Source organism: Hemicordylus capensis, chromosome 3, assembly GCF_027244095.1.
Source record: "Hemicordylus capensis ecotype Gifberg chromosome 3, rHemCap1.1.pri, whole genome shotgun sequence".
Lineage (NCBI taxonomy): Eukaryota > Metazoa > Chordata > Lepidosauria > Squamata > Cordylidae > Hemicordylus > Hemicordylus capensis.
In genome coordinates this window covers 269,332,179-269,347,465 of record NC_069659.1, presented here as the reverse complement: position 1 = coordinate 269,347,465, position 15,287 = coordinate 269,332,179, and the positions used below count along the sequence as shown (strand labels likewise).

Sequence of the window (15,287 nt, the reverse complement as noted above, 5' to 3'; positions counted from 1 at the left end):
ATTGGACTTCTATGTAAGAAAGAGAGGGTTAAATCTCAATTTAAATTGGGTTCACAGAATAAGTCAGTCACTCTCATGCTCAGAGTTCCCTTTGAAATATGGGAATAGTAACAAGGTACCATACAGGATTGTTGTGAGGATGGAGGCAGAAATACATTGGAAAATATTTTGTACACTGTGCACAGTCTAGCCAGATATAAACATTTGTTTTCCCACTGATTTCAACAGAACAATTAAACACTTGTGTTTGTAACTTTCTCCTTGAAATAAATGGAACTCAAAGTGCCATAGATATTATTAGTGGCTGACATTCAGATTAACAAACAGCTTGCACAAAAAAGTGCACACTGCCGCTAGTACTAATGAAGATAACATAGCTGTGTGAAGGCACAGAGATGCTTGAAATTGCACACTTGTACTGCTGCACAAAAAATTCCCTGTAAAACAGGGAATGACATGGCACAGGTTGTGTGCCTTGTTGCACAAATGGAAACACATTTGTGCCAGTGCAACACTAGTCTGGAATGCAAGCTTCAGACTTGGTGCAAGTACCACAACCTTGTGCCTGTGTAACATACGTGCAAGAACTTTGTGAGTATGTATGTCAACAAAATAATGTTGCTGTGCCGTTGGTGCAACTATGCTGATATCGGCTAATATGCCCTATGGTAATAAAAAATAGAATTCGATCCTGATTTGTAGCAGGCACTTTCCGTTTTACATTTTGACTGCAACACAATATTCAGCAATGGCTTATGCCATCTTCTAATCGTGTTAATGATTATTCCCATTGACACAGTCCTGTAATCTTGGATTCATCTTTCATCCAGTCTTAGTAATTCACACATACACTGCTAGTAACAGTTTTATCTCAGACTAATAAGTACTTTTCCAGAGGATAGTGACCAGTCTTGTTAGACATGTCAGGGAATTTATTTTTGTTTAAGTGCTTGGATCCGAGTTGTTTGTATGTTGTAGTTCTTTCTTTGGGGTTTTGCTTGAAGGGAGCCAGAAGCTGTGTTGCTGATGCCTGTGTAGTCTGTAGTGGAGAGGCTATAGCCCTACACAAGTAGAGCACCTTTAAATTAATGTCTAAATAGGGCTTTTATTTTGGGAAATATACCAGTATGGTGAATAATAGTATTTATATTAGGTTTTTGAGTATTGAAAGTACTTCATAGATATGATTTCATTAACCATGATTAAAGTACTGAAATATGCTATATTACCCTTTGATTCTTTAGTTTAAGGGCTTACTTTTGGCATACAGTGGTTATCCAAAGGTTTGTGTATCTCTCCTGCACACACACACCCAACAAATCACCAGCCACCACTGGGCAGGTGGGGGAATAAGCTGGTTCTCCAAGGGATGTAAGAGGTTCTGCTGCCTTAAACCTTCCTTTTAGAGAGAGAGAGATGCTCTCATCTTCATTTTGTTTTTATCATTAAAGACAACATATATGATAGCTAACGAGTTCATCCAGGCAGCATAGATACGAAAAATACATTCAGTGTGGAAGAATAGACTGAATGCATTGGTTCTCATTGGTTCACTCTGTAGTTAGCTGCTTTTCAATGCCTTGGCTGCTATAATATTGCTTTAATTCATGAAAGAAGTTTATTGATTTTTACTGTATTTTAGATTGTGGGCTTCAATTTACAGAGCTTAAAAATATATTCCATTTTAAAAACTATATGATCAATTTTCAAGAAGTATAAACGATGAATACATATTTTAATTAAAAAAAAAATTAATAGTGGGCTTTAAATGTTTTTAATGTTTTAAACTGCCCAGAGATGTAAGTTTTGGGTGTTATAGAAATATTTTAAATAATAAATAAATAAAATATAGATGAATACACCTGTCCCAGGTTTAACCTTGTGCCCTATCCCCCACCCCCTGGAAATTGAGAAGTCTATGCTTCTGGTCATCATTTTGGGTTGGGGGAATGAAGTACACAACACATATCCATCGTGTGTTTCCATTATTGTGTTTGGTTTGAAAGGAGAAAGAATTCAACGTGATAATGCATTTGATGGCATCAGTATTTGGGGTAATGTTTAGTTCTCCTTCACCTTTGCCTGTGGTAAAGAAGTTACTAAACAATTTGTACAGTGATAGTCTGGGAGCACCTGATACTTTTAGTATTATTAAAGCTAAATGCTCAGGGCTTGGGTTTAGAGGAGAGATCACTGGAAAGACCATGTAAATTATAGCAGCTGACATGCTGTGCAGCATACCACGGGCTATTCTGCACCATTCTTATTATTGTGGGTGTCTAAAACACCACAGGCACTGTTGCACAAGAGGGATTTTGTGTGAATGCATAACATTGTACAGGCATACTTGCATGATGATACAGCCATGATTTCCAGTGGCTGTAGAGCTGTGCAAGCGCAATCTCATAACACTATATATTGGCACAAGGGTGCATTGTTTTAGATATCTGCAGCAGTGCTGGCAATGCAGACCTGCCCATGGTGCACTGTGTGACATGCCGGCCATTGATCTTTTTTGAGCTTTATGAAAGAAAAAAACAAAAGTTCTTTTGAGATACATTAAACTATAGGAAAAGTTATATAGCAAGCCAAAATACTGTGTGTGTTTTGTTTTCCAGAATAGGCTATCAGATTCCCATGTTTGCTGGCTTCTGCATCATGTTTGTCTCAACAATTAGTAAGTGCTATTTTTCTCCTGTCTAACTCCCATGTGCTGCAGAGGGAAGAAGAAACAGAAAGGAAATTCTGTACACTTCTATTTTGCAGGTCTTGTCAGTATCAGATATCCTTTTGTTCTGAGGTACCTGAAACCATTACTGAAACCATATGTGACCACTGGTTAGAACCAAACATTAATTAACAAAGAAGCCACTTCTCCCTAAGGTAAAGTGTGCCGTCAAGTCGATTTCGACTCCTGGCACCCACAGAGCCCTGTGGTTTTCTTTGGTAGAATACGGGAGGGGTTTACAATCTACCTACCTGTTTCATAATGCTGTGGTATGGAAGTGACTTCTCCTAATTTCATTGTTTTGGGCATGGCTAGAGCCTAAATATTTGCTCTCCTTGTCTAGCCTAGCATCACTCTGAGTACAGTAGGTGGGAAAGAAATGGCTACTAATCTTTTCTTTCTTGTATTTCTTTCATTCCTTATATTTATTTCATATTTCTTTTATTCCTTTGCCAATCTGTAAGCAACCATGGGTGTATGGGAAGTGGTTTGCCCTTCTGTCATTCCTTAGAGTGACTCCTTAAATGATTACATTTTATTTGTTGTATTCTGAGTAATGTTCCCATAGAGTCTTGGAACTAGGCTGGCTTTCAATACATGTGGCATTTTCAGTACAAAACTTACACTCGAGTGGGTGGTGGTGGTGAATTTCTGTGGGGTTTTTTTTAAAAAATAAAATAAAAGCAATGTTTTTTAAAAACAATTGTGAAATGTCTTTAGAGATAAAACCTTATAAAGTGTTTTTCCCCTAATGCTTGGTTTTCTGTATTCTTGTGTAACTAGATGGCCTGGACAAATTAAAAACAACAATAATTTAAAAGTGATAAATATATATTCAGCAAAAGAAAATTATTCAGTTAGCATTAAAAAAAGTCATCTCAGCGAAAACACTTGTTTAAATTCAATGGGTTTTGATAACAGTGAGTTTTGATGACAGTTAACTTGTAAATCTAGTTAGATGTAATCCAGTTGTTAAAAACACTTCTGCCTCTTCCACAGTGTTTGCCTTTTCAGAAAGCTATACGTTACTGTTTATAGCAAGATCTCTTCAAGGAGTTGGCTCTTCTTGTTCTTCTGTAGCTGGTAGGTACTAATAGGTATGCATGATGTAGATGACTATTTTTTAGCTCTGTCATTTTGAGCAACAATCATATTCCTAGCTATGAATTGTTCATCATTTTCATCATTAAGGATTTATGCAGTTAAAGTTATTTTTTCTTTTAATCATATTTTATACAATCAAATAAGTATTCTGTAGCCCTATAAATGGAGATAATAGGACATGTGCGCGCTCTCTCTTTAACATCTTGTTCTTGAGATGGAAGCAATTTCTTCTGCTTTTAAAAGTTATTTTATAAATTTTATTAGGCTAGAGGAATTAATGTGTTCTGTGTAATAAAGGATGTATTTTATAATCTGACAGACTCTAGGGATTCCTTTCATTTTCATTGGAATTCCAAGGGGCTTGCAAAGCTCAGCTTATTGAGATTTTGCAGATGTGAAGCATGTTCATGTATGCCTCACTGTTCATATCTCTGTAATTTCCTGCCTCACTTCAACATTGAAAACAAATGACATTCTCAGTCTCTCCTCCCCCCGCCCCCTTTGCTTGTCATGCAGGGATGGGTATGCTGGCTAGTGTATATACTGATGATGAAGAAAGAGGCAATGCAATGGGGATTGCCTTGGGAGGCATGGCTATGGGAGTATTAGGTCAGTATGATGAAAATCACAGTTTCAGCAAAGTTCATGTGTACCTCATTCATACAATAATGTTTTCAATCTATTGAAACAAATGCAGTTTAAACATCTCTAATTTAGGTTTTAATTATTTTATGTTTAACTTCCATGTTTAAACCATGTTAAATTACAAAAATTTTATGTAAACATTTTAAAAAACCCTAATAAACTGTTAACACAATTTATCTCCCTCTGTTGGTATAATTCGAAGACGATACATGTATGACACTCTAACTTTTCATTCTTTCACATTAATTTTATTTAATTATTGAATTCTTTGACTCAGGATTGCTCTTCTCTGCTCGGTGTCAAAGAATTCAGTTGTTAATATACAGACAGTGTCACCATCCGGTTAGGTAACTAATTTTAGCTGTAAAATATCTAAACTTATGCTAGTTATTTTGCTTTAGGATTTTGTAGGTGGTAAGGGAAATGGGTGGCTCCCCATGAGGCTCACTGCCCTGTGGCTCACGTGCCACCTGAGGCTTCAGGCAGCAGGTATGCCACAGGGCAGGGAGTGTGGGTACCTCATGTATCGCCCTACCTGCCTGCTGCTACCACCCTGCCTCACCTCTACTGCTGCCACCCTCCCTGTGTATCTTAACCCTTGCTGGCCCTGGGCCCCATCCCTATCTCCTTCACCAATGTGCTAGCTCCACCCTCCCTGCTTCATGGACCTTGGCGCTGCCCTCTTCCCCCTGCACCAGTCTCACCTTCCAGTAGCACCTGTACAGCTGTCTGGAGATCCAGGTGGCAGCTATAGCAATAGCAATAGCAATAGCAATAGCACTTACATTTATATACCGCTCTATAGCTGGAAGCTCTCTAAGCGGTTTACAATGATTTAGCATATTGCACCCCAGCATTCTGGGTACTCATTTTACCGACCTCGGAAGGATGGAAGGCTGAGTCAACCTTGAGCCCCTTGGTCAGGATCGATCTTGCAACCTTCTGGTTACAGAGCGGCAGTTTTACCACTGCGCCACCAGGGGCTCATTTTGTCTCACAGGCCTTTTCTTTTGCTGCTGCTGCTGCTGCTGCTGCTGCTGCTGCTGCTGCTGCACCAGTGCATGTTCTCTCTCCAAGTTTGGTACTGAAGAAAGAGACAGCAAGTGCTCGAGCAGCAGTCACAATAGAAGAGGCCAAAGGGATGCTGCATCTGCAAGCTGGGCCTTGAAACAGGTGTTAGGGATGTGTGAGCCAGTTCAACATCAAACTGGTCTTGCTCGAGGGCTCGCCCTCAAGCTGGACTGAGCCTGGTTTGGCTCAAGGTTGAGCTGAAGCCCCCTAGGCCCCCCTTGGGGTTTCTAGAGTTTTAAATTTATTTTTTTTTGAACACTCACCACCTCCAATGAGTGCGGCCAAGGGCGGTCTGTGGCAGTCCCCCCACCCCACTGGCCTTCTTCTGGGCCATTTCAGCCAATGCCGAAGCCGTTTTTTGGAGGCTGCCGCACATGCACCATGACCATTTGCGTGGCTGGGTCATAACAAAAATGGGTCAAAGTGGCCCGGGAGAGACCAAGGGGAGGCCAGTGGGGGGAGGAGGAACTGTTGGAGAGCCCCACCATGGCTATGCCAGCCCCGCCCCCTGGAGGTAGTGAGTGTTAATTTTTTTAAACTCTAGAACCCCCGAACTCGAGGTCGAATTTGAGCCGAGCTGGGAGGTTTGTTCAGTGTGCCGAAACCAAACATGCCTGGTTTGGTTCGAATCCAGCAATCTGGTTTTGTGTACACCCCTAATGGCTGTATAGGTGTGTCCAGGCTGGCTAAGGCAGGAAAGGAGCAACATCAAAGCTGGCGAGGGATGGGGCAGCATCAGAACCGGCTCTGGGCTAGGGGAGCAAGGCCAGCACACAGTATGTTGCCTTTGCCTCAAGTGGTAAAAGGCAACGAGCCCTGTGCTCACCCACACACCTCTGAATTTCCAAGAGATGCAGCCCTCCTTTTGTAAATCCAAGAAATAAAACTGGCTTTCTTAAGGGTATGCTCAACAACATTCTCATTTAAGGCAGATATTTTATTCATTGACTTCTGGGCAGCAACTGTCTTAAACACTTTTCTGGCAACTTGTATATTTTCTCAGTTTTTTCACTTTCTGGGGATAAATTCTATCTTGCCTATAAATTCTTGCCTATGTAAGAAAGCAACACTGTTAAGATCACTGCAGCTTTTTTCCTGCCAGGCAGAATAATGCTTGCATCAGTGAGGAATTACTATTTAAAGTAGTTTTGCTGCTGATTTTACTATGATCCAAAACAGCAAATTCTCTTAAAATTATTATTTCTCTAGTGGGCCCCCCTTTTGGAAGTGTGATGTATGAATTTGTTGGAAAGGCTGCACCTTTCTTGGTGTTGGCAGCATTAGCTCTTTTAGATGGAGGTAAGCAGAATTAATATTTATGATTTGATAAATAGTTTTGAATTGTGAATTTCAACTTACATAATCATCTCATCCCCTTTTTATGTTCCTTCAGCTGTACAGTTGCTAATTCTACAACCATCCAGAATACAACCGGAAGTGAGTACATGAACAAAACACTTTTAAAAATTGCTCATCTTTCACTTTTCCTAACTGTGAGCCTCTTCATGTATTGACAGAGTCAGAAAGGAGCATCGTTACTGACACTCTTGAGGGATCCATACATCATTATTGCTGCAGGTATTTGCAGTTATTATATCGTTGCATTTTTTTATTGTGGCAATTTTTGCTCTATATTTGGTATACTCCTGTAAAAGAAGCAGAAATAAGGAATATTGTGACTTAGGAGTAGTAGAAAATAATGTTTTTACAATGTTTGTACAATGTTTGAAGCTGCATGAACTCTTGTCTGCATATGGTTGCCAGGTTGTATGAAAGGACAGAGATTTCTTCATAAGTTCTTCAGTGAGGATATCAGTACCCTAAATGACAACTTGCTTACCTTCCTCTGCAACATGCACCTGTGGAAGAGCATTCATTCATTCATTCATTTTTACATCTTATATCCTGCTCTTCTTCCAAGGAGCCCAGAGCGGTGTACTACATACTTAAGTTTCTCCCCTGTGAAGTAGGTTAGGCTGAGAGAGAAGTGACTGGCCCAGAGTCACCCAGCAAGTCTCATGGCTGAATGGGGATTTGAACTCTGGTCTCCCCGGTCCTAGTCCAGCACTCTAACCACTACACCATGCTGGTGTGTTCTCACTTGTCAGTTCTAGTACATTGGGAGGAACTGATAGATTTGCACCTTAGAACATTCTCCAGACCCTTCGCTGGGTGTCAGAGGCTTCACTGCCACAAGTTCAATACAGTATAGATTATCTTTTCTTTAAGAGCATAGTACTGGATGGTGATCAATAACTACAGTATACTGAAAAGGTAAAAATGGCTATTAGCATTTGACCAACATTTCTTCTGAGAAGTTGAGTGAATTTGAGTGATTTACACGTTCTCCTGGCATGCCCTGTTTTAAGCTGCAAAAACACTAGACCAAACAATTATGAGAGTGGGAAACTTCAGAGGATGGGGACATATAAAGGTTCCAGTCCAGAAAAGATGAGTCAGACAAGTTGCCCATTGTGTATTCTAAAGTATGTATAACCTTCTTTGGACTGGGGCTGAAAATAATGCTGAACCGTATCCAGACAGTGCCCTTGCATTTGACCATTACTCACATGAAGCACAGTTTTTCTGATTGCTCCCTTCCCAATTCCCACCCTCATATATTTTTGGAGAAAAAAATTACCTTAAAAACATGTCTTTGAGGGCTTGTGGACCCTCAAGGACATACACTTGGGGCAGCAGAGGGAAGGGAAGGAATAGATCAGGAAAAATTGTTGCACATGGACAACCTTTTAAAGCAAGGGAAGTGTTATTCTAGATGCTGCTCACTGAATTTTTGCATGTTTATTTTGCACAATTATGTAATAATATAATTTTGTTCATAAAGCTGTTTTAAGTGAAATGCTGATAATTCAGAATGACTGGGCATAAAATTACCTGGTATAATTTTCTCCTTGTGACTAGATAGCTTTAGCTTTAAAAAAGAAAGCACTGTTAGATAACTGAATGTCTCAAGTAAGTGGATGGAGACACATTAAGAGATAGGTAGCATTAAGAAATGTAAAATATTTCAAAGTTGGAGGAAGGAGGGTTATTTAGAAACATATTTAAAGTAGAGATTTAATAGATGACTGCAGTAGAAAGGATGAGCTGTACATATACTGGCTGCTTACTAGACTGCTTTTAGTAGTCATTTTTCATTATTGCAAATGCACGGTCTTTTGCAAAGGTTGCACACAGATCTTTGCCTGATTTATTTAAGTGTAATCCCTGAGAAGAACAGAGCAGAGCAGGTGATATTTATTTGGCTTTTTCCACAATAAAAACAAATAATACATTCATAGCTTTTAATTTACCACTCTCCATTTTGTATTTAATCTGCAGAGCTTGGGGTCATATATCCGTCTCTAGAATGGGTTTTTAGTTAACATACTAGTAATGAGGCAGACATTGACCCATTTCAGATGTGGTGCGACACCATGGGTTCATTTTAGAAGAACATGCTGTGTGAGCACCAGCTTGGATGACTTTAAAAGGGGCTTAGACAAATTCATGGAGGACAGGTCTATCAATGGTGACTAGTCTGGTGGCTATACTCCACGAACAGCTACAGAGGCAGGCAAGTAGCAGCAAGAGAGAGGGCATGCACTCACATCTTGCTTTGGGCTTTCCAGGGGCATCTGGTGGGCCACTATGTGAAACAGGATGCTGGACCTGATAGGCCTTGGGCCTGATCCAGCAGGGCTGTTGTTATGTTCTTATGAGCCTCAGATTCATATCCTCCCACTTCTCCTCCCTTGTGAACAATTAGAAGATCTTATTCATAGTTTATACAAGCTGCAGTTTCTTATTTCATCCAACTATGTATTGTTACTATTTATAAATATGGGGCACTGGTTTGTAGAAGTCATAGATAGTTAACAAGTCAGGTTATCAATCCAGGATAAGATCGAACATCAACATGGTTTTGAATTGTTTGGCATGACACTGTCTGGCATGAGTTTACAGACTCTTTATGTTAAAAGATTATTACTGTTGTGTCACTTTTTAAATTTATTATAAAACAAAATATCTGTTAAAGTTAAGAACCAATATTATTTAACAGCAACTAAAACTTTGTATTTTTGTTCTCTGTAAGCATTATGAGTTCTTTTTATTCCTAAAAAAAATGAGTGTCCAAGAATTGGAATGTTGATATATATACCTTGAAATAGCATGGTGCAAGTTTTGGGTGTATTTAGAGCTAATGTCAAACCATGATAGTCCCCTAACAGAGCAAAGAGGCATCTTTTAAAATAGATTATTCTCTTTAGCTGGGGAGAGCAACTGGCCCTATCCACCCACAGCATAGCATCCCTCCTATGGCTGTTGCTGGTGTCCATCTTATGTTTCTTTTTTAGTCTGTGTGGACAGGGTACATTTTATTTTATTATGTATATTTATTTTGTATCTCTATCCTTCTATCCTCTATCTATGTAAACAGCTTTGGGAACTTTTGTTGGAAAAATGGTATATAAATATTTGTTGTATTTGTATGATATAATCTCAGCTGCAAGCGGTCTTATATTGGCTTAAACATACTAGCTGTCCCCAAGGGTTAGGCTCACTAACTTTGGCGGATGATTTCTGTTCCACTTGGAGGAGGAATATACATGACATCCTGGGTAATTGTGGCCTTTTCGGAGCAATATATACGATCGTTAAATTTTGATAAGGAAAAAAAAATCATTACACAGAGGGTAAGAGACAGAGAAAAGCAGAGTGACCTTAGCCTGATTGCTTCCAGATATAATTATCTCAGCTTTTCAAATTACCTGAGGCCAGCTGTGTACCTTACACATTTGCCTACACCCAGGCTGAGAAAGATCCTCTCTCAGGCCCATGTTAATGTGCTCCCTTCAGCTATGTTGGAGGGCAGATTTCGAGGGATCCTCTTGGAGGAACGTATGTGCCCATCTGGAGCTGCTGAGGTGGAAACATTAACACATACTTTGTTTAACTGCCCTTTCTATGATATTGCCCATTCCATTCAGATTGACCCCTATCAAAAGAAACATTTGGATTGGTCTGAGGAACATTTTATTGTTTGCTTTTTAGGAGATAGGCATGAAGAAGTTACTCATAGGATTGCTTGTTTTTGTTCGGAGGTATATAAAATAAGGTGTCTGCAAACTGGTTTTTAAATTTTTACTTATGTTATTGTACTGTACTGTATTGCTCTTTGCTGTAATGTTTATTTGGTCATTGACCATAAATAAATGAGTTCAGTTCAGTTCAGTTCATATGATATAATATTATGTCTAGAAGCAGATGTGAGCCTCAGGCTCATGTGCTACCTCCCTCCTCCCCCTTCCACAGAGGCTGTGGTTCCTAGAGCTGAAGATTTAATCCGCTCAGTGGCACTGAATTCAACCATGTTGACTGTTGAAGGAACTGGAATGTCATCAACATCTGGACATGTTCCACTTGGCAGCCTGTAGACTGAGCAGCAATGGCTGAGGGAGAATGGATACTCAAAATGGGTGCTCTCCACAATGTTCTTCTCCAGAAAAAAGTCAACCAATAGGATTTATGATACCTATGGGGTATGTGAACTGGCTTGGTTCAAAAGGTTTTGGGTTAAACTGGACTGGCTTCAGCCAGTCAGTGTTAGAATGGGGCTGCTTCAGAACTCTGTTGGTAAAGGAGAATCTGGTGAGGATTCACCTGGCCTCTACTAATAAAAGGGCGAGGGGGCAGGAGGGGAATAATTTAATACCTACAAGTTCAAGAATCAGCTGTAGGAAGGCAGTGGGGGCTCCCCCTGCTGCCCCTCCTCTGAGTAGCCAGGGATAGCAGTGGTCACTTTGGGCGTTCTCTGGCTTGGTTTGGGCATCTGTACACCCATGGAGGCCATTTTAATGACCACTGCGCATGCACAGAGTTCATTTGTGTGACTAAATTACTCAATTCCCGCCCCCTCTAGACTTAAGACCCCCCTGCCCCTCCTTGCCGGATTTCCTTGATTTTATTTTAATCCGCTACATTCTCAAGAATATGCTGGATGTGCAAAGGGCTTTTCATTTTTACTTACAAAGGGCAAGAGACTTTAGGAATTGGAGTTTTGTCTCTTCATGACAAAGCTCAGGGGTGAAAATTGTCTGCCACAACCCTCTTGTGTTGGCTTTAGGATAGGAAATATGTTATTTTACAGGGTGCTTCAGAAGGATTCAGTCCATTCTCATTGGTTGCAGAGGGAGACTCCTTTGGCTGCCTTCTGGGGTTGCTCTTCATTGGATGAGAATTTGGGTAGTAATGTGGGTGTTGGTTCACATGCTCACTATAAGGTGAATGTGTTTGGCTTGGCTGATGCTGCTTTCAGGAGAAGCGTTACATAGGATCATAGGAACATTTGAAGCTGCCTTATACTGAGTCAGACCATCAGTCCATTTAGCTCAGTATTGTCTACAATGACTGCAGTACCTCTCCAAGGTTTCAGGAAGGAGCCTTTCTCAGTTCTACCTGGAGATGCCAGGGATTGAACCTGGAACCTTCTGCATGCAAATCAGGTACTCTTGCAGAACTCTTCTCATTAGGACTTGCAAGCCATAGTCATACTCTCTGTTTCCCATATTTATGATATGCCCTGAAAGCTACTTGATGCCCTCCTACCTACCTCAGAAGAAATGGGATCTTTTTACCATACATTTCTGTTTTTCAACCTGGTCTCTGTGCTTTACACAAATGGGCTTTGCGCCTGTGCAGAGATGTCGTTAGAGTTATTCCAAGCTAATTTCCTTCCCAATAGGCGGTAGCTCCTCCCCCTTCTGGTGATGCCATGGCCTCCTCACAGTGACGTCAATTGTGAGTTGCTCCTAGCTAAGCAAACAAAAACCCAAACAATATATTATTCATTTTCCTTCCTATGTCCAATCTCCAGTTTGTTCTTCTTTCTCGTTTTTATTTCATTTTTTCCACTCTTTCAGTTAGCGGTTTGCTTTATTTCATGTTCTCCCCCTTCCCTTCCTTTCCAGCTTCCCCTTTCAAGGGGGTGGCGTCTTTTCATTCCTTTGACCACTTTGAAAGACCATTTTCAAGTGTTGCACCTGCTGTAGAGCCAAACTCCCACCTACTGACCAGCACAGCCTCTGCCTTTTTGGCCCACAAGGTCAAAACTTACATGTACTGCACCAAATTGACTAAGCAGGCTAAAAAGAACCGAGCCTCATGTCTAAGATCTTGGCTCTGGGAGTGAGCCCTTCTATCTTCAGAGGCAGCTTCTGCCCAAACCATGCAGGCCGCTTCCATCCCGGCCGCACCTCCCTCGGGCTCACAGCTGCTTGCTGTTGGGAATTCTCTCTGGTAAGAGATACCCTTCTATTACAGCAGAGTGCACTGAGGCAAAACACAGTGGAGTCTGCCTAGGCATGCGTGTATGCTGGGAGTAAAAGAAACTTGGAGCCAGTTCATAGTTTCAAATCAATATAAGGAGTCTTTATTGGTGAACTCCATTCTAGATAGGAAAGTGAAGAGAGATCTATCTAGCTGGATGCAGAGGGATGGTTTCTGCATCTTTGCACACATGGTGCAGGGAGAGAGGAGTGTGTGTGTTGCAAGGGAGAAGAAAGGGAAGAGTAAGAGGCAGGAAGGAAAGAAGTCCCTGATAGTAGCAATCTACATATCAAAGGGATAGTGTCAGAGCAGTAGAGAAGGGATGACCAATATCTTGACCTCTCTAGCCCTCTGACTCACTAATCTGTCCCCCTCTGTCACTGAGGCATGTGACAGCGCAGATTCCAACACCTGCTTTAGCCACTACCAGCTCAGCCAGTGTGCCTGCCTCCTCGAGGTCTTCAGAGCCTATGGCTCCCATGATACCAGAGTCTGTGTCCACTGCTACAGTGGCTGCTCCATCCACAGCCCCACTGTCCTCAAGCTCAAACACCTCCACCATTCCACTAAGCACAAAAAGAAAAAAGAGGCACCTCTATGACCCTCCAAACCTCTCAAATGCCTGTCACCCTCCTCAGAGGCTCATGCCCTTCTCAAACCCAAGAAAAAACACAGGCTTTCTCTTTGTCAGGACATTCCTATTCAACAGCGCTCAGCTGTTAGGCCCTTCGAACATCAGTGTCTCAATGCTGAAGAGCTGTTTGATGCTGACCTTGGTACCAAAGATCAATTTCTTGATCAGGAGGAGGATTTAGATCCAGAGAGCCAGTCGGACCATGAACCTGCTCCACAGGAGGACCTAGATTAGGAGGACTACCCAATTGAAGGAGAGGACTTGGAGGCACAAATTGAGACACCTTTTCCTAGTCGCCCTCAGCCAAGCTCCTCACGAGCCTATACTAGTCATAGGCCACACAAAGATTCTCACCATATTGACCTTTACTATGCCAACTGGAGCAAATGCCCGGTGCTTAGGTCCTGTAACACCATGACCTCTTTCTCTAGGGACCTCAATCCTTATGATATCTCTCAGTGGTGCTACACCCACACTGAAAGGCCATATCAGCCCACACGATCCCAGCTAGACCACTGGGACTACTGTGAAACCTACACAGATTCCTCCCACTCTCCACAAAGCATTGTCTCAGATCCCCCTTGCCTACCTAAGAAGCCTATGCCACCATTGTCTGTCCCTTGGCAACCCCAGAGCCAACCGAAACCTAAGCCTACAGCCATGGCCACAAGACTGCCCATGTCTTCCAACACCCATAACAAAGTCCCCACGCAACCCTGTTCCACTCCATAAGCCAGTAAGGCCACTAATCTGACCCCGTCGCAGTCCAACACGCTCAACTCCCTCAAAGCGTTGAGGACACCTCAGGTCAAGAAACTGATGATGGTGATACCCAGTCTTCTATTTCTGAGGCCACATCTTTAGCCTTTTCCCCCATTGACCTCATAATTGACTCAAAACCTTGTTCACCATCAGAGGAACAAGATCTTTGCAGAATACATACATATCCCACATGGCCACTTCCTTAGGCATACCCTTGACCCAACAGGGTAAGGCAGAACCAGACCCATTATTTGGCATGATAGAAGCAGATACAAGAGCCCCTATTTTTCTTCCTTTGAATGCTGCCTAATGGATATTGCCAAAGCCTGTCAGGCATGGCCATCTTCACTACCCCATCCTACAAAGTGCTTGGAATTGTTCACTACAGAGTTCACACAGAGGACCACCAAGCGGGAAACTTCCTACAGTGTCAACCCATTCTGAATTCTGTGATGGTGGAATCTTCCATATCTCAGAACAGGTCGCTCCACCTCCACTCCTCCAGATAGGGTGGGCAGGATACTGGATACTTGTGGCAGACGTCTCTATTCCATCTCCACCCTGCACTTCAAACTAGCCACCTATCAGGCCTATAATGCCTGCTACAATAATTTCCTATGGGAGCGCCTAGACCCCTTCTTGGATCACCTACCTCCAGATAAAAAGGACCCGGCTAAAACATTCTTTAAGGAGGCAGCACAATTAGTCAAACTATTCCACCAGACATTCAGCAGAATGTGCAGCAAAGGTCATGGCCATCTCAATAGCAGTCCATCGCCATGCATGGTTGCGTTCTTCTGGCCTTGCTTATGAGCCTACATCCCATATCAAGGACCTTCCCTTCGATGGCAATGTCCTATTTGGAGAAAAGATGGACCAAATACTACAGAAGGTCCAATGCCTTTGCAACATGACTTGCTGTATGAGCTACCAGCTGTCCACACCTAGACAGCAGAGGCCAACTCAGAGGTCCTCTACTCAGTATCACCAGGGTGACTGCTCTTTTCGCACCTT

General features: G+C 41.9%; 1 protein-coding gene across 4 annotated transcripts in view; it reads left to right on the top strand.

Annotated features, from left to right (window-relative positions):
* SLC18A2 (solute carrier family 18 member A2) overlaps positions 1–15,287 on the top strand; it is a 68,825-nt gene that overhangs the window by 22,289 nt on the left and 31,249 nt on the right. For all 4 annotated transcript variants that reach the window (XM_053309481.1, XM_053309480.1, XM_053309482.1 and 1 more), the window contains 6 exons: positions 2,619–2,677; positions 3,728–3,811; positions 4,349–4,441; positions 6,758–6,847; positions 6,942–6,985; positions 7,066–7,126. In XM_053309481.1, the coding sequence (XP_053165456.1) occupies positions 2,619–2,677; positions 3,728–3,811; positions 4,349–4,441; positions 6,758–6,847; positions 6,942–6,985; positions 7,066–7,126 (431 nt within the window). The remainder of the gene's footprint in view (positions 1–2,618; positions 2,678–3,727; positions 3,812–4,348; positions 4,442–6,757; positions 6,848–6,941; positions 6,986–7,065; positions 7,127–15,287) is intronic.